Raw genomic sequence first — 20,004 nt, 5'->3', positions numbered from 1 at the left:
TCAATTCGCAGTCCCTTTGGACATCACCTGCCCTCGATGGTGATCCACTTAGCACGGGAACCTCATCTTCCTTCTCACTTCTCAGTCAACTTCACCTGCTTGCTCAAGTTCTCCCAGTAGAGTTTGATTTATGTTTACCCGTATGTGCTAATACACCATCTCCTTTAAAACCGAATATCTCTGGAAAGATGGAACACAGTGCCTGGCACAGAAAAGAGTTCAATGAACATTAGTTCAACGTATTGAAAGATCCCTAATGGAAGTAGTTTATCTGATCCTTTCCAGGACACACGTTTTAGTAAGTGGACGTGAGGATTTGGAGAGTAGGAACAGGGATCGGGGAAAGGGGTCCAGTGGGAAAAGGAAGAGAATCGGACACTCAGATCCCAGCTTTACAACTGCACGTGTTTATGGAAGGCAAGGCTGGGAGGTCTGGAGGTGGCCTGCAGTCTCTGGCAATGCGAGCGGCAGCAGGAGCTTGATGGGTGGGAAGAAGACCTTGAGAGTGGGAACCACCCTGGGGAAATCTCCCAGAGGCAGCGAAAGAAGAGGTCTCTTCAGAACTGGAGAGCCCGAAGGAGTGAGTGAGTCCGGCGAGTTTCAGAGAGGGTTATTATGTGAAACCTTTCCAAGTAGATTTGAATTTTGGAGAAACACCAAGCTGTAAATTCATCTCAGACCTTTTCAAAGGCATTCGATGCCACGACAGCCCTGGCTGTCGACTCAGCCAGTGTTTATTGAGCCGCCGTTGTGTGTCGAGCGCTGTTCCTTTGGCGTTCACATTTATTATCTCATTCGATCCTCACAAACACTGTATGGGAAGTTTTATTATCATTCTCCTTTTATAGGACATTAGCGCTCAGAGAGGTTATGTTCTTTGTTCAAAGTCACCAAGTTAGCAAGGGGGAAAAACGGGGCTTTGAATCCAAGTCTTTACATTTGATTATATCACAACATTCCTCTCTTAAAATGGGAAGTTGCAAATGCAGATACATCCTGCATTAACGAACATTTCTTAAAACATAGCATCTCTCCCTGAATAAAAGACTGGTGTGGGGTAAGGTCTAGGCTTATCTCATTCCACGAAAAGCACCTTGCTCTCGATGACATGGTTTTACTGCAGTGACGTTTAAAATGGGGGTGGTGATTTTCGTTCCGGATCTCTTCTGCAAATCCATGTCTTTCCCCACAACAAATTGCCCATCTTTCGCAAACATCCAGGCTATACCTAATCTATCCTCTACTACATGACAACTAATAACAGCCTAACTACCAAAATAGTCCAACAAAACAACTTTACAAAATGTCAAATACTTGACTTTCAGTTATACTTTAAATTGAAAGGTCATTAGGACAATTTGATATCTTTCTTACTGTCCTTACCTGTTAGAATTTGCTCATCCTCCATTATTCCTTCAAGGAAGCAAAACATTTTCTCTCTGTCCCTTGAGTTTCTCTAGGATCTCTGGTTTCCACCCCTGCCCTCCGGGCTTGTGTGCCATCCATTCATAGGTTCGTTCACGTAGGCAGTAAGCGTCACTCATTCACCATGTGTTTACTGAGCATCTACTCTGTGCTGAGCACTTTTCTAGTCACTGATGAACCATTTCTGGTTGCGGGCCAATCCCTGTGCTCAGCTCTCTGGACACAGATGTTGTGTAAGACGCCACGACTGTGATGAGGCCCTGTAGTATAGTAAGAGGCATGATGGCATTTCAGCGGGGATGCCATGGAGACGTGTGAATATTTACTTCTCTAATAGGAGCAGTGCTATGATTAGTTATAATATAAAATATGCTGTTATTATATATGATGCATTGTTTTACCCAGGGGTCATAAGACACCTTGGAGAGGACATGTCGGATAAAAAGCAGGCTTTCCCAATATGGCCACTGTGTTAGTCTGGGACCAGCTCCTCTGGGAAGCAGATGCTAAGAGGATTAAATGTGCAAGACTATTACTGGGGGAACAACGGTGAGAGAAAATGCGGGGTGATCCAGGAGAAACTGGGAAAGCTGTCAGACCGCACGGCTGACCCGGGGTGGAGGAGAGAGGGAGGAAAGATGGGTGGAAGTGTCCCAGATTCCTGTCATCCAAGGAAATCAGGGCCTTTGGAAGACAGAGAGGAAGGCTGTCTCAGGGGATCTCCTGCCTTCAGGGAAAGGATCCTCCTTGACCTCTCGGCTGCCCTCTGTCTTGGTCTGGTAGAAGCAGTCAGGGGACTCTGCACTTGGGTCCCTTGGTCTGAAACCACCCTCCCTGTGGAAGCAGGTCCCTGAGGCATGTTCTCGGGGACCCATAGTGGTTGTGAGCCCAGCTCTCCAGGCTGAGAGGGCGGATTAAGCAAAGCATTTGCTTAAAGTGTTTTGATAAATTTTAGGAGAACTCCAACCTCAATCTGGCTAAGTTGCATTTTGGTGGAAATGAGGATGGATGAGGGCAGGTATTGAGAAATAATAAGCAGAGATGTTCCGTAGCTAAATAACAGAGTCTGATATGTACATCTAAGGGGTTTAGGCAGTGAGGAGACATTGGAGGGTTTTAAGTAGGGAAGGGAACTAATAAGGTTGTTGGTTTTTTTTTCCTCCAAATAAATCTGTGGATGGATTAGAAGATGTGATAAGAAACAAGGAGAGCAGGTAAAACAGGTTATGTTCTGACTATGGCAGTAATACCAGAAATGCGGAAGCTTGGAAAGGTGTTTGGAAACTAGAATTAGTGACCCTTGGTCACCAGTTGTGTGTGAGGCATCTGTGATTTCCAGGTTTCTGGCTCGGGCACTAGACAGTGGGGTCATTTCCTCAGCTAGGGAGAGACTGCATGTAGAGACACTGGTTTGGGGAAAAAAAGAATGCTTTTTGGACAGTGTGGCATTTTAGATCCCTCAGCACTGATTTACCCACAGCTCAAACGATGACTCAAGGTTTCAGATGCAGACTGGGAGTTGTGAGTCTTTCCTTCCTGGGAGGCATTTTAACAACCCGGCATGGTCAGCGGCTGCCTTGAATCTTGTAAAGTGAGGGGTTTAGCGAGCGTGCTTCCCTTGCGTCTGGGTATCGATTTTGACCTTTGTCTACTCAGCAGAAGTCAGTAAAGAGAACAACAGCCATGAATTTCTCATCACATGGACAAGGTACTCTGTCAGCCCGTCCCTGTCTCTGTCTTCCTCTGTCCCTTTGGGAGGATGCGTCCTTGCTTTCTCCAGACAGGTGTGTGGGGTGAACCTGCAGACACTGGTCACGAGCACCCTCATCTCTGACAGCTGATGATGGATGGATGGAGGGGAAAACATTACCTGGCTTCCTTGACCCAGCAAGGCAGAAATCACCAGAATCTCTAGTAAAACAGTGTGCTTTGGTTCCAAACTTCACTTCCATTCTTGAAGTTTCATGACATTCATTCAGGCAACATAAAAATTTCCAAGCAAAATTGTATGCGTAAATCACGCCATCTTGGGGCAAAGGAGAAAAGAAAGAAAGATTGCTGTGATTCTCTGGGGAATGTGAAGAGGGTTTCAAAACAGCATTTTTAAAGCACTTACCTGTCCCAGGAGGAATCTAAGCGCTTTTGTTATGAGGTGCAAGCTCCTTCTGCTTTCCCGCACGGTGGGCCAATAAATCAGGACACAAAGTGTAGGGGCAAGGGATAAAGACGTTATCTGGAAAGCCAGCAGACCAAGAAGAGGACGGACTGCTGTCCTAGAGAACCTTCTGCTGGCGTCTGGATGCTAGTTTCTTTTATGGAGCAGAGAAAGGGGGAGGTGAAGAGGTAAAGTAAAAAGGCCAAAAGTTGTTGCAGTATCTCCTGGTTTGGGCCAGACTCTGGGAGGCTGTGTGTTAATTTCTTCTTTCCTGCAGCCATTCACAGGTGGACCTGGTCAGAATGTTCCCTGTGAGCTAAACAAAGGTATTTTAGCTTAAGGCTTAGCACAGGAAGCGGAGATGGACCATTATGTACACTTTAAGCTATAGGCACCATCCCTTTAGTGATTAACTTGTAGCAAAAGCAATAGAACACAAGGTTAAAGTGAAATAAACAGATCCAATATGGAGTCAGATTTGTTCTTCCTTAATTGCACTTTGTATCATTTTTCCTTCACCTTCCCTGTCTCCTCCTCCTCTCTCTCCTCCTCTTGTCTTTGTCTGTATCTTGTTTTAATTCACTAAATCCTAAAGGATGAGGTCACTCCTAGGTCCAGAGCATACTGCTGGTTTTCTAGCTGGCTCACCGTAAAAGCCTCAGCCCGTACCAGCCTACAAGGCCTGCACTCACCTCACCGTCGTGCCTACAGCTTTCTTGTCCTCCTGCAGACACACTCCCCGCTTTGTTACTCCTTGGACACCTCAAGAGAGCTCTGTCTCAGAGCTTTTGCCCTTGCTGATCCCCTGCCTGCTCTTCCTGACAACCACTGGCAATTTCCCAGCACATGCAAGTGGCAAGTCTCCTGACCACTCTTAAAAATTCCAACTCTAATTCCTGCCTTGCTTTATTTTCTTCAGAGTCCCTACTGCCTTCCGTTATACTGTATAATTAACTTATTCTCATCCAACACCAGCCTCTCCCTACCAAAATATAAGGCATGGATTTTTGCCACTTTGATTTCCTGTTGTGTCCTCAAGCACATTACAACAGTGCCTGGCTCTAAAAGGGCAACTATTAAAATTCCCATTCATTTTCATTAATTAATAAATATTAATAATTAATGGATATTAATAGGACTGGGCCGAAAAGCTGGAATGGTTTCCCCAAGCCGCTTATTTAGTAAATGGCAAGGCTTTAATTCAAACCCAGATCTGTGTCTGGCCCACGATCCACGTCCTTTCCACTCAAATAGCCAGCTAAATACCTTCCTATATTCAGGGAGTGGCTTCTGCACAGGAGTTCCTGCCTTCTAGACTGAATTGTGGTCAGGGACCCGATTGTGCGAAGGCAGGAAGGGAGAGAAAAGTGCTCGGCCACGAGCCTGCGGGGGGGGGGGGGTTTCTGCTTACAGGAGTTCAACGCAGGGGCCTGGGGAGATCACTGGAAATCTTCCTGGAGCCCAGGCTGCGTCGCCTGCACACAGACTCTGGGAAAACTAGTGGCACGCGCGAGCCAGCCGAAGGCTCCTCTTTGACTGCAGGCGCAGATGTCTGTGTTAACGTAAGTTGCTTCGCCATGGAGATGGGGGTTAGTCAAAATATGCAAACGCTGCACCTTGAGAAATGCCACCCCTGGTCATGTTTGCATTTCCATATTTGTTCCTTGTTAGTTGTGTGTGTGTGTGTGTGTGTGTGTGTGTGTGTGTGTGTGTGTGTGTGAAATGCTTTTAAAAACAATGACGCTCTACTCAGACCCGGCCCTGGTAGCAGGCTGCGTCGGAGTCCGTTCAGAGGATCTGGAAGAAGCATCATTGAGCCCTATTTTGGTGCAGCTGGTTGCGCTGCACATAACCTACATTTCTGCAGCAATCGGTTAGAGCAGAGTGCTTCCTGACCCTGGCAGCTCACAGGGAGCCTTGGAGAGCCGGGCTCCCCTCCCCCTTCCCTACCTGCCAGTCAGCAAGGAGCAAAGGTCATGGGCTGGAAGGGATAATTATGCTGCCTCAGGACCCGGTGCTCCCCCACGAGGACCACTGCAATGTAATTCATTTCTTCACTCTTGCTTCTCAAGTATTAACAAAAAGTCAACAAAAAAGGCTTTTCTTCTCCACCAGGACTTGCCAGCCCTGGATGAGAGCAGTCAGCGTGAATTTTAATCAGAGAGTCTGTTTTTCAGCCCTGAATTTTCCATAATCCATTTTTTTTTTTTGTCTATTAATTGAAAGCGAATATGCGTAGAGTTTGAGAACTGATGGATTTGGACGCCTGGGGGCCCAGTGGCTCACATGCTGAGCTGGGCTGGCGTGCGCCTGTCGGCGGAGCCCAAGCTTATGTAAGAGGTCCGTTAGAAGATGATGTCTTTCTTGTTAAAGTGATTCACCCTGTGGTTCTTTAAGTGGGTCAGCCAGTGCTGTAAATGAATTTACACAAAAGGAAATCACATTTTCTCTTTATTTATTTTTATTCTTTTAGTAATGAATCTGTAGAGGGGGTGAGATGCACGCCCTGGGTAAGGGCGGGGGGGGGGTCTCCTTACTCAGATCTTCTTTTTTACTGTATCTGGGCTTTTGCTTTGTTTGCTTCCAGCTACTCTACCCTGCTTACCTTTTCCAGGTGTGTGACTGTCATGATGCAAGGGCTATGCCCACCTGCCTCAGAACGGTCCGAGGCAGGACCACTCTGCGTTGGTCCTCTAACTTCTCCTGCGATCAGAAGGGCCCTGGAGTGATGGCGTTTGAACAGGGACACGTAGATCTTTTTTTGTTTTTTGGCCAAGATTTAGTGAGAGGGTATCAGTGTTTCAGAGGATTATTGGAACCAGAGCAAATCATGCCTTGATTGTGCTTTTCCCACTTGATATTCTATAACATTTTTCTTCTACTTACTGACTGTATTAGTTTCCTAGGGCTGCCGTAACAAAGTACCACAAACTGAGTGGCTCGACAACAGAAATTGATCGTCTCCAAGTTCTGGAGGCCAGAAGTCTGAGGTCAGAGTGTTGGCAGGACCCTCTGAAGCTCTAGGGAAGAATCTGTTCCAAACCTCTCTCCTAGGCCCTGGTAGTTCTTTGGCTTACGGCAGCATAATTCCAATTTCCACATGGTGTTCTCCCTAGATCTGTGTCCAGCTTTCCCCTTTCCCAGCATCTAAGGATGCTTGTCACATTGGAATTGAGGCCCATCTTACTGCAGGATTACCTCGTCTTAACTAATTACATCTGCAGTGACTATTTCCAAATAAGGTCACATCCTGAGGTGTTGGAGGTTAGAACCTCAGCATATGAATTGTGAGGGGAGAGGGTGGGGGACAGAATTCAGTTCATAACACTGGTCATTAGTTATATGTTGTTGCCTAAAAAATTACCCCTAAACTTGGGGCCTTATAAGAATCCAGGCCTGACTTACCTGGGTTCTCTGGCTCTGGGTTTCTCCTAAGGCTTCCATGAAGGCTGCACTAGGGGTGCATCTACTTCTAATCTCCCTCAAGTGGTCGTGGGCAGGATCTAATTGCTTGTGAATTGTTGAGATGAGGGTCTCTATTCCTCACTAAATACTGACCAGAGGCATTTCTGGGCATGGGCAGCTCACAACCATCTGAACAGGAAAGCGAGAGGGCAAGAGAGAGTGTGAGATGAGATGGAAATCACGGTCATTTATAACCTAATCTTGCAATAATACTGTCCATATCCTATTCGCTAGAAACAAGTCGTGAGATCCAGCCCACACTCAAGGCGAGGGCGTCACACCAGGACATTGGTACCGGAATCCAGGGACCGTTGGAAGCTCTATTCGAAGCCACTTACCACGGTCTGTCCTCTGAGTCATCCTCCTTTTTCATGAACGCTAATACATGCTTGCTCCCAAGTAGTTTGCTTGGCCTGCTGCTTGCCAGGAGAAAGTCTGGGGTCTACTGGCCTCTTTTCACTTTGTACTGTGTCTACTCCTTTCAGTCCAAAATGACAGTGTTTCTGCTGATATCATTTTCTCAAAAACTCTGTGAGATTTCTGTGACTCCAGTAGGGGTTCACTGGACTAGAACAAGGTCACATCCACAAATCTCTTTGGGAAAAGCCTTCCTCTAGCTTTGGGTCCTGTTGAGAAGACTAAGAGTCAATGCCCAATTGTCCCATTGAGACAACCCGTAAGGCACACCTTCAGTCTCTTTACAGGCTGCTGTGCAGGACCCAGTAACAGCCCATGCTTTGATCTTTTTAGAGTCTTAACCCAGGGTTCTGCAGTCTCACTCAGCTCTGTCTCTAGACCACATTTTTCTGACAGTGCTTGGAAGCCATTTCTTAATTTTAGCATCTTTTTCTGTCCGGAGAGGCTGAGAATTTTCAAAATCATCAAGTCTTTCTTCCTTTCCTTTTAACAGTTCTTCCTTCAGTTTCTTACTCTTGCAGTTTACTATAAGCAGCAAGATGAGGCCAGATGTCACCTTCAACCCAGCTTAAAAATCTCCTCTGCTGGATCACCAAGTTCATTAGTGCTGGTCAAGACTGCTTTGTGAGGGGGAAACTATATTTTAACAGCCCCTCCCATGCATAATTGCAACCCACCCCCCATGCCAACTCCCTGCTCTTCCATTCTTACTCCACCATTGGCTTCATTGCCCTTTGCAGTCCCTGACCACTTAGGCCAAGGTTTTCAGGATTCCCAGGCTGACAAACATCTTGTTTCCAATAGCTCAAGTCTGTTAGATTCAAGTCCTTGGACACCCAGAAGTCCAAAGTGATAGAGATTCATCATGTAAGCAAAACACTGATGATGCTGTAGTTGGCTAATATGTTACTCCCACAACACTATCTCAATTAAAATGTATAAAATAGTTTTTAAGGAGCAGTAGAAACACATCATTGCATAAAGTTATAATTCTAATGATTTACATTTGAATAGCTTTTCCCACCCATTTTACCATTTACAAAAGGTTTTCATTAACCTACTTATTCCTCACAAACATCCTTTGCAGAAGATATCTTTTCCCCAGTTTCGAGCTTTGGGAACTGGGGCTCAGAAAGGTCAAGTCATTTTCTATCAGTTACATGATTTAGAGGATGTCACATGACATTGGAATTTCAGACTCCACACCTGTGCGCCCTACTCTGCATCGTAGATGTCCTGTGGGGACAATATGGAGGGTAGAGTCGTTTGGAGTCGGGGATCAGGGTGGATATTTTTATTAGGATGATTTCTAGATGTGGCTGAATTGTCTCCGCATCTTTGAGTTTCCCTACCACAGACACTGCAGACACCACTGCCCTCTCTTTGTAGTGTGTGTTTTGTTTTGTTTTGGTCCAGACCTGGGTGCCCTGGAGGATGCTGTACCAGACCACGGTCCTCCAGAGGCTCTCTGTGAGCACATGCTGGCCTTCTTGGTCCTATTCCTCGGCCTTCTGGCAAATTTATAAGATAGAGTTTGGCTCTATTGGCAAAATGTCCTGACATCTTTCCGTAGTGAATTTGGACATCTGCTGAAAGGTTTGGCTGTGTTTATAGCTAGTGCTGATTAGCAAATAGACTGAGTCTGAAGGGAAAATAAATTAAAAAGGAAAGGAAAAAGTTGGTATAGAATCTTCTCTATCTGTGGATTTGTCATTTTGGAGTTTGTGATCATTCAGATGGGGCTGAACTTGGAGCTGGATGACTTAAAGTGTTGAGTCCGTCTGCAGTACAGTGACCTTGGCCGGGCCACAGGGTTCCAGCATGATGTAGGTTAAAGCACCTAGAGAATATATCTGTCCATCTCTTGATTGAATCGTTGAGAAAATTGAGGCTTGGGGAGATGAAGCTATACTTGCAGTGTAGCCATTAAGTGGTAAATCCAGGCCTCGATCTTAATTTAATGCTCTTTCTGAGGTCACTTGTTCCGTCACACGATGTTTTGGTGTTTTGATAAGAATGTAAGAATTGTCAAATAACTTGTTATAAAAATTGCATTGTTATGTTCGTCCAGCAGGCTGGCTCAGGGTACCAGGGCCCTCCGTGACCCCTCCGTGACCCATGTGTTGGTACAGAACCCCGTGTTGCCTCCAGCAGCTTCCTGCCGTCTTACTCTCTATCTTGGCATCTTCCCCCTTGCAGGCTGGCTCTATCCCATCCCACCAGATTTCCCAGTTGCCATCGTAGCAATCAGTGTTGCTTTACAGCTTTTATCCCTTCTGTTGCCGGTCCTTCCCTTCCCTCTGACCTCACCACGAACCCCATCAACACATGCTTCTGCCAATGTGTTCCTTTGCTTCCACTACTCCATTTCATCGGCCTTCGACCCGTCTCTGCCCAAGGGCCAGCTTTGGAGAGTGGTTTTCCCCTTCTAAAATTGCTGACCTGAGCATGCCAGGAATTAGCGGGAATTGCTAGCCTCCAGGTTGCCAAAAGACAGGTGCCCCAGGATGTTTGCATGAGAGCTGAAGGAGAGGAAGACAGTAGATCAGGAGTTCGGACATTTCCCCTTTCCTGATCCCAAACTTAGAGCCACTGAAGTGTTTGAGAGAAGAGCACAGATTATTTGAACATAGTGATGGTCAGTCTGTCCGTGAAATGCATCCATTGTTTTTCTTCCTTTTTTTTTTACATTTCAGGGGAAATTGATGGATTTTAAATGGTTACAGAACTTTTTAAAAAAGAACTCTGACTTATGTTTCAAAACATCTCTGATTGCAGACACTTTGATGGTTCTAGACCATCACTGTCCAATAGAAGATCCTGTGGTGATAGAAATGTTCTGTATCTGCTCTACACAATGCAGTAGCCACCAGGTACAGTGGCTTCGGAGAGCTTGAAATGTGGTCCGTGTGACTGAGGAAATAAATTTTTAATTTTATTTAATTTTAATTATTTTACATTTAAATACCACATATAGATACTGGGTACCACAGTGTAGTCTAGACCACTTTAGACCTTTTTTCTTTTCTTTTCCTGCCGGAGTGGACATTGTAAACCCATCAAATATTAGCATTCCTCCTACACCCAGTATCTTTACGTTATACTCTGTGGTTTCCCATGACCTTTCGCGACTCTGGAAACACATAGAAGCAGAGATGCCCTTGGGTTCTAGAAGGCATGTCTCTCTTCCACACCCTGCCTCTGTTCCTGCCAGTTACATAAGCCACAGTAATCGACTTCGCCTAAAGCAAGGGCCCCTACAGCAGAGTAAATAATACCAGTACTAATAACGATAATGAGAGACCACGTGTATTCCTTGTTCCATGTGCACAAGATACATAATACTTACAGGTGTTAACTCATTTAATCTTTTGATTTATTTATTTATTTTTGGCTGTGTTGGGTCTTCATTACTGCACACGGGCTTCCTCTAGTTGCGGCGAGCAGTGGCTACTCTTCATTGTGGTGTGCGGGCTTCATATTGCGGTGGCTTCCCTCATTGCGGAGCACGGGCTCTAGGCGTGCAGGCTTCAGTAGTTGTGGCTCATGGGCTCAGTAGTTGTGGCTCGTGGGTTCTAGAGCTCAGGCTCAGTAGTTGTGGTGCATGGGCTTAGTCACTCTGCGGCATGTGGGATCTTCCCGGACCAGAGGTCGAACCCGTGTCCCCTGCATTGGCAGGCGGATACTTAACCACTGCACCACCAGGGAAGCCCAACTCATTTAATCTGGAAACAGCCCTATGAGCTTTTATGCTATTATTATATCATCCCCATCTTATGGATCAGGAAACAGAGGTAAAGGCCACAGAGCCCATGAGTGCCGGCTCTGGGATGTGAAGCCCAGCATTCGATGGGGGAGCTCACTCTCTGACAACTGCAGAGCTGCCTCTGCCTTATGCACCACTGCAGAGAAGCTCCCGGCCTGCCCCCTGCACCTGCTCGGTGCCTGTCCCACACGGAGGTGGGGTTGGGTGCTGTCTGCTAAACCAGAAGCAGAGCCAGAGAGGTCTGCTACTGCGGTACTGCAGTGCAGTTGCGGCACGAGTTACCTAGGATCAGCAAAGCCTTCACGAGGCAAGGGCATAATCCTCCAACGGGCCACCTTCACTTCCGACACCAGCCGCAAGTGCGGGGGATCCCCAGACTATCTGTGCTTCTGACCAAGGGCTTACAGATTCCAGGGTCCCTCCCCTGCCTCAGGTTCGACAGTTCACTAGAAGGAGCTGCAGAACTCAGGACAGCACTAGACTTATGATTACAGTTTTATTATAAAGGATAAAAATCAGGAGCAGACAAGATGCACAGGGTGAGTTCTGGGAGGGTCCCAAATGCAGAGCTCCTATGCCCTCTCCTTGTGGAACTGGGGGCACCCCCCACGCTCCCGGCACATTGATGTGCTCACCAACAAGGAAGCTTAACTGAGCTTCAGTGTCCAGAGTTGTTATTGGGGTTTTGTTTCTTTCAGTATGATGGATTGAATCATTGGCCGCATGACCGACCTCTTGGGGTTTTGTGTTTTTCAGGATGTTGGATTGAATCACTGGCCACATGACTGACCTCTGTCTCCAGCCTCCCTCCCCTCCCCTGCGGTCGGTGTAGCATCATTTGCCTGAGAGCCTCAACCCTCTAATCACATGGCTGGTCTTTCTGGCATGACCAGCACCCATCCTGAAATTATCCCGGGACTCACCATGAGTCACCTTATTAGGATAAACTATCAGGGCCCACCGTGAATACCAAAGACACTCATATCACTTAGGGAATTCTAAGCGTTTAGGACCTCCACCCAAAACCTGGGATGAAACCCAGCTGAATTCCTTATTATATAGCACCTGCATCAGAAATGTTTCTTTCAAGTGGCTAAGATCAAGGATAAGGACCTTCGAATTTCTAAATTTTGGTGGTTACTAGACATATTCATACATGTTATCTCGTTTAATCCTCCTGAAACCCCCACGTGGAAGATATTCTTGGTGTCTTTGTATTACAGATGGATAAACTGAGACTAAATAAAGTTGAAAATGCGGTACACGAATATCCAGGTAGTAGAAATTGGTGTGGGAATTTAAAACCAAGTTTCCTAACTTTAGATCAGAAGTCCCTTGAACCTATAAGAAAAGGGGTAGAAGAAGATAAGAATAGAGATAGAGATGCTTTGAATTCTTTTTTTTTTTTTTTTTTTGCGGTACGCGGCCCTCTCACTGCTGTGGCCTCTCCCGTTGCGGAGCACAGGCTCAAGACCTGCAGGCTCAGTGGCCATGGCTCACGGGTCCAGCCGCTCCGCGGCATGTGAGATCTTCCCGGACCAGGGCACGAACCCGCGTCCCCTGCATCGGCAGGCGGACTCTCAACCACTGCGCCACCAGGGAAACCCGGCTTTGAATTCTTAATTGTGTTTCTTGTCTGACAATGCAGGATGGAAGTGGACTTGGCCAGGATAGGACAGGAAGTGAGGACTGTGTGAATCTGAGTTAGGTTCCTTCCCAAGGAGATGATGATTCCCTCTCTGGTTTTTCTTCATGGGTTTATTTGGAGAAGCTCATGCATCAATAAGTCCTATGTCAGGCCTTATCCCAAGCATTGAAAATACAGAAATGGACAGAGTCCCAGGCTTCTTTGCAGGGAGTCAGAAAGTAAATGCGAGATGGCCATAGGATGTAGCGAGAAAAACAATAGAAGGAAGCACTTAGGGTGGGCACCTAATCAGGATGGGGTGGGGGGAAGAGAGAGTCAGGAAAGATTTCCTGCGGGAGATAAAGTAGGAGCTGGGGCTTAGAAACAAACAGGGATTAACAGGCCTAGAGTTCTATAAGGAAATGGTACTGGAATCTCTTGCCTCAGTCTAGGAGGCTGATGGGTCCTGGTGATGCCCCCAAAGCTAGTGCTTTGTGGGTTTCTTGCTCTGTTTGCATCTGCCTCAGCTGTGGCTAGAGCCCCAGCATTGGGGGAATGGGGGCTCGGGGTGTGGGGTGCGGGGTGCAGACCTCGGGAATGCTGAGGGTATATGGGTGTGCCCAGGGCTCCATGGAGTTTCTCTTCTGTACAACAAGGACTTTGGACTTTCCGACGTGTTTCCTGAGAAATGTTAGATGCCTCTAACATTTCATCATTTTGTAATTTTATGAAAAATGTTTTGCAAAGCAAAGGAATAGAGTAAACAGGATTTTAAAGAGAATATTTGTCTTCTTAAGGGAATAAATTGTTCTCAAACACCTCAGGAACATTCATTTGCATAGAAACAATGCAAATTCTATAGGAGCGGAGGCTTGTTTTCTTAGGTGTTTTGGTAAGTTAACTGCAGATCGTTCTTGTCAATTGAGCTGCACTAGGTATATTAGACAGCGGTAGAGCTGCATCCATTTTTAATCTTGTATACTTCTGAATATTTGCAATTCCTTGAATGTTCAGAATATTTGAGTTTTCTCTGATCTAGCCTGAATTTTCCTAAATTATTTCTGTATTTAATGGATTATACATATACTGGATTTGCATTTCCAAGAGGGTTTGGAGAAGTCCATCTTGTGTAGCCCAGCTGAACCCCATCCACTTTTAGTTATCTGGGGTTGGCTCATGACCACCCAACAAAGTTCATACAATCTGTTAGGTTGCAAAGCCCTATCTGTACTTTTAACTTCCAATGTCTTGTGGTCTTTCTGCATCTTTCTCCCCCTATAACTATGGAGTGCCCCCCATATCAATCAGACTACATAGACTTCCACTAATAATTAACACTTTGCAAGTATTTTATTTGTTTAGACAGCTCTTGAAGATTTGGGCATCATGGAGTTAGTGCCATGCACAGAACAAAGCTGTCTTCTTGGTTCTGCTCTCTCTGTGCTTCATCCCCTTCCCTCTTGCCCCTCATTCTCTTTCTCTTCTCCCCTTTTCTTCCCACCCCACTCATTCCCTGCCATTCACCCCTCTCAGAAGCGAAACACACTGCACCCCTTGTCTTAAGCATAGCAGTTTACCAGTCACTTCCTGTCGCGTGGGCATTTGCTTGGGGTTTTGTTCTCTCCTCCTAAGTGGTTGCTCAAAAGTTTCCAGATACATTTCTTATTGTGTTACATCTTGCCAGGGTTATTTCGTGAAAGGGTATCTTGAGGAAATATGCTTCCACTAAGTGGGATGAGAGCAGCTGCCGGGGATGAGTTCCTGGGCAAGAAGAAGAGCCTGTGCAGACTGTAGAAGCACGTGGGGGTCTGGCCGGTTCAGGAACCTCGAGTAGTTCTCTGTGATCAGAGTTTAGGGTGATTATGAAGGTGATCGACAAAAAGATGGAGCTGGAGAAGCAGGCAGCGGTCACATCGCAGAGCAGCCTTGTGACTGTATTTTTCTCCAGCGGGTGATGGAAACTTAGTGAGTCAGTACCCCAGCGCGAGGAAGCAGCACAGCTGGTTGCAAAGCTGCCAGATAGAAGACCGTGCAATGTCAAAGTCCTGGAATAGGGCATGGGTGGGTAGGGGATGCCGAGGAAATACATGTTCATGAGCGAATCAGGAAGCCAATGAGATTTGTGGTTGATTGGTTATGGGGTGAGGGAGAGAAAGAAACCAGTCAGGGAAAACCCCGAATTTCTGCCCTTGATTCTTATTTGCCAAGTTAGGGAATGCAGGAAAAGAAAGAATAGAGATTGGGAGATGTTCAATTATAGAAACATAATTTCATCTGGAAATATAATTTTAATAACATTGTAACTATCTTAATAAATTGGGCAAAGATGACAAGCCCTTGGACGTCCTTCAAGACACAGACAGCAGGCTGAATAAGTTCAAAGTCACAACTGTCCAGCAACATGTTTGCGGAAGACTCTGGAACATAACTCCTATCTGATGAATCCTGGCCATATCATTTCATATAAGCCATGGCTCACGACTTCGTGGTTCATGTCACTGTAAACTTGCTGTCTGGCTGTCAGAAACTGGGCTTGACAGGGCTGAGGATGTCCACTTTGCTTTTTAATTGGTTTATCAAACAGCGTAAACTCAGCCTGGGATTAATGATTCGTTACATTTTTCTCTAGTCACCGCTTTAAACACGCTTGGTCTGAGCCCTTTCTTTCCTCCTCTCTCTCTCCTTGATAATATCTAAAAAGACTGTGTACATTTCTGGTCATTTTCAAAGGTGAGAACAGTTTAATTTCAGTATTTAAGACTCCTTTTCAGGTATTAAGTCCTTATCAGATGACGTAAGACTTCTATCTCGCAGCCCATTCCAGCATCCTTGCTCTCTGGACCTTCCTGGTCAGATCTGTGAAAGGCGTGATTAGTGGAAAGAAAAGCATTTTTCAATAACTGGTCCTGCACATGGGATTCTCATCTGGTTGGGACCCTGGAATCCAAGACCTGCCTGCAAGGTCATCACATCCCTCCTAAGGCAGGAACTCCAACAGGGAAGAATGTAGATGCAACCCCAAACCCCCTGACCTGGAAACTTCTCTTCCTGAAGATCAGAGATATCCATCCCGAATTGTTCTAAGCTTTTCTCACTGCATTCTAAGACCCTGAGATAAGTCCCAGTAATCTTTAGTTACAGGGTTTTGGGTTTTGTTTTTAGATAATGACACAAAGCCCACATTGTCATCATTTTTACCATAATACAAGTCGAAACTAAAGTGGGCTCTGTGAGTATGATTGGTATGAATACCATGCAATGGAAATTGTCTCTTCAAATCGAATCACACTGAAGACTCAGAAAACAAAGACTGTCCCTCGCCACAAATGGGAGCTATGTAATGAATTCTTTTTTCCCTATGCCTTTCTTCAATTTTCTATTTAAAGAAATTTCTGAAAATACATGAATTATGCAGCTTATCTCTCGGATGGAAAAGAATTTTCTCCTTGGATTGGATGACTGCATATTTATTAATAGCAGTAAAAATTTCCATGTTCTTTTGTATCAAATGGGATGCTGACTAAAATATGGAAGAGCCTTTCCAGCAATAATAACAGTAACCAGTAATGGCTGAATAATTATAAAAGCTGTATGGAACTGAAAGACATTTTAATTTGTCATTACTTCTATGTGTTTAGGAAGGATCTGAATAGTTATTCTGACCATAAAAAAGAAGAGTGTACTATTTTTCCTCATTATGGGATTATGTTCTTAATGTACCACTTTTACTATAAGTTAAAAAAAAAAAAAAACTCTCTTGTGGTTTCTTCTAACAATGTAATCATGATTGAAGTCTGCTCAGCTGGGAATATATTTGGCTCTCTTACTATTATGTAGAGATACTGCACTTCAAACTCATTTTCATTTGAAAAGTGTTCATCTTTGCAGATTTTAAAAATGAAATTACGCTTGTTTGCTTAGTGAGAACTTCCAACCTTTATGTCACATTAATTCATGAAGATGACAGGGACTATAGAATTTCCTTAGGTCATGACCGGATGGTAGCAGGAACTGAATATGAGATTCTTAAACAGGTTTTTTCTTTTTATAACAACTATTAAAAAGCATCAGTGTTTACCAGTGTCATTCCAAGGTAAAATTTCAAAGCTATTTTTACCCCCAAAATGCAGGTAGTCTCCATTTGCTTTTGGTCTGCGTTATCCCAACAGCATTCAGTTCTTACTCAGGTCCTAAGAATATTTTATGACAGCACTGTTTTTTGGAAGATAAAATGTCATGATATGCTGTGTGCTTCTAGGTGAGTGATAGAGTATTCCTTTGTGGCATGTGAATTTTCATTTACCAGATTTCCACTAAGATATTTAGATCTTAGTGTTGAGGGATAGGAAAATCTATGCAAGGATTTTGATGTGCTCCAGCACTTTGCCACCCTCCCCACTAAAATATAGCTTTAGGGTCAATGGCAATCGTTAGAAGATACTCTTTTGGCAGCCTGGTTGCAGCCAGAGGATACCTTCAGTACTGTGAGAAAAATGCCCTTCACATCATGTCAACAAGCTCTTTTGCCTTTGATTCTGATCTTTCCCAGGGTTCAGCTCCCACCCTTGACAGCTGATGACCTTGTGCCTTTAACTTAGCCGATTTCGGCCTCAGTGCTCTCACCTTTAAAATGGGGAGAAATGACATACATATTAAAGGTGGATGAGGGGATCAAATTATCATGTAAAATAAATGTGAAAGTTTTGACACATGGTAGGCATGTAATACATGGAGGTATCTTCTTACCATAAAGGAAAACACAACTATAAAAACCCATTAAAAATTAGTTATCTATTTGATTTAAATCTATACTTTTGAGAGTAAAACCAGAAACAATTTCTTCCTGTTTATCCAACTGAAAGTTTGAATGAATTGAAGAGGGCTTATACTTCTTTGAAGTCTAAATGCTATAATGTTGTCCTTCCCTCCCCAAAAGAGGGTTTGGCAAAGAGTGATATCTGAAACTTAAAGATGGGTGTTTGCAATATGCCATATAAAAAATTCAATTTATTATTTTAATTTTAAAGAACTTTCAGAGTGAATTTAGTGTCTGGATTGCCAGTATAGAGATATCTGTTTTCTTCTCCATACACTGAAGTGCATTGGTAATTGAATTATTATATATACATGTTATTTAGAACTTAAAAGGTTCATCGTTATCAATTCAGCTTTATTTTAATTTGATGGCTAAAGTGGTATGGGGGATGGGAAGAGCTTAAGAGAGAGAGAGAGAAAGGGGGGTGGGGGGATAGATGGGACTATGTAATTATGAAAGAAGGTAAGACTGTATTTCCTTCTGTTTTATAGCCTGAAGAATAAGTAGTGAAAACATCAATCAAGAGATGAGAAAAAATAAGTTAGGATTTCTGTGCCGTGGAGAATCGCTTACCAACCACCAGAAGAAGATTCTTTCTGGAACAATGAACATTTCTTATGAGGAGTCACAGATTAACATATGACTAATTTCAGTTTTGGAGAGTGAATGAGCTTTCTTTCTTTCTTTTTTTTTTAATTTTGTGGTAAGTTATGATATTTGGATGGTTTTTAAAAACTCTTTCCTGATAATATATTTAGCACACGTTCTCAATTATAATCCTATAGCAAACAGCGGGAGCATCGTTCAAACTTGAAAGCAGTGGAAAATCTCAATTTCCAATTTATTCTCAGATTTCTTCAACATATAATTATTCTGTTAAATCCTTGCTGATCGAGATGTAAACCACTTCAATCATGAAATAAACTTTATTTTTTCATCTTGTTGACGTGATTGGTGGCAACGTGCACAGAACCAGACAAATCACTATTAGTAGAAAATATATAATGGACACAAATTCCCATTTCACCTTCCAAAATGTGAGCCATCTTTGCCATCTGAACCAGAATGAAGAGGGTAATCAAGGAGGAATCCTCGTCTTTTTTTTCTGATCATTCAAACAACAGTTTCTCGAGGTTAAGTCAAGTCCTCTTTTGCAAGCTGCCAAAGTAATAACTTAGGAAAAGAATTCGTTTTCCTGCATGATGATCCTCTTAGGCAAAAATGTCTTAATAGCAGTTGACCTTGATGAAACGTTTTCCCAAAGGCATTCGAAAGAAGAATGATCAACCCCATATGAGAGGGAGATAAATGAGGGCTTCTTATGAAGTTGGCCTGAATTGTGGGCTTTCGTGTAGGGCACTGATGATTTGGAAAGAAGTGAGTGAATTCTGAACAAAGGACCGCCTTGGGTATTGAGGTCACCTATTCCTCTGTTTCTCACTGAAGTCCTTTTGCTGAACTGAGATTCAACCACTTCTTTAGAGAGAACGCCACTGGCGGACTGGAAAACCATTACTCTCTGATGGGGACTGTCTCGGAGGTTTACGTTTCTAGGTTGAAATCTTCTCCGTGGCGAGTGGATTTGGAGTCCTACAGGCTGGCTGCAGAGCTGGGCGTTTAAATGCTTCTTAGGGCCTGGCTGGGGTTGCCCTTTGTGCATTGTGACTGATCTCCTGGTGTCAGGATTTTCTGTATGTCTGTGATTTTTCCACAGAGAGCTGAGGTGGTTAAAACTCAGTGAGCAACGAATGAAACGACTTAGGCATCACAGTGTTGTCACGGAGGTGTTTGCAATTTGGCACCGTTCTCTTGAGAAGGGTCCACTCGGGAGAGACCAGGCTTGTCAGTCTCCGTGTCTGCAGAGAGAAGAGGCCACGCCGGCCACGCCGTCATGGGCCATCCCTTGGGAAGGAAGGAGGCTTTGAAAGGAAGCAGTCTATTTTTCTGTTTTGGAAAGCACACAAAAGAGGTACAAACCTCCAATGATAACTTTTCTTCAAGTGTGTAAAATAAGGCTTTCTTTGTCAATTCTGCTGTAAAATAAGCATTGTCCAAGTAAAAAAAAAAAAAAAAGAAAGAAAAAGTCTGTTTCTGTTTGTGGGTGAGCTCATATCCTTCAGTGTTTTTTGTTGTTATTGTTGTTAATAACAATATAGACACGCCTATGAACGTAGATCTCTTTTGCTTTTCAGAAAGGCTGTGCCACACCCTTTATAGATAAGCTCCCAGATATAATAATCAGATTATTTCAGAATTCCTCATCTAAATACCATTGCTCTTTGGCAACCTGTCCAGTGCAAGTGAATACCCTACCAGAGGTGTGTGGTTTGTTT

General features: G+C 44.3%; 1 protein-coding gene across 5 annotated transcripts in view; it reads left to right on the top strand.

Annotated features, from left to right (window-relative positions):
• The window catches only part of ZMAT4 (zinc finger matrin-type 4), a 343,860-nt gene extending 324,139 nt beyond the window's left edge, over positions 1-19,721 (top strand). For all 5 annotated transcript variants that reach the window (XM_030834018.2, XM_070044618.1, XM_060291502.1 and 2 more), the window contains one exon: positions 18,163-19,721. In XM_030834018.2, coding sequence (XP_030689878.1) covers positions 18,163-18,178 — 16 coding nt within the window. In that variant the 3' untranslated portion in view covers positions 18,179-19,721. The remainder of the gene's footprint in view (positions 1-18,162) is intronic.
• The last annotated feature ends 283 nt before the right edge of the window (positions 19,722-20,004 follow it).

Source organism: Globicephala melas, chromosome 21 (genome assembly GCF_963455315.2).
Source record: "Globicephala melas chromosome 21, mGloMel1.2, whole genome shotgun sequence".
NCBI lineage: Eukaryota > Metazoa > Chordata > Mammalia > Artiodactyla > Delphinidae > Globicephala > Globicephala melas.
The sequence above is the reverse complement of the archived record's forward strand: the minus strand, read 5'-3'. Positions and strand labels throughout refer to the sequence as shown.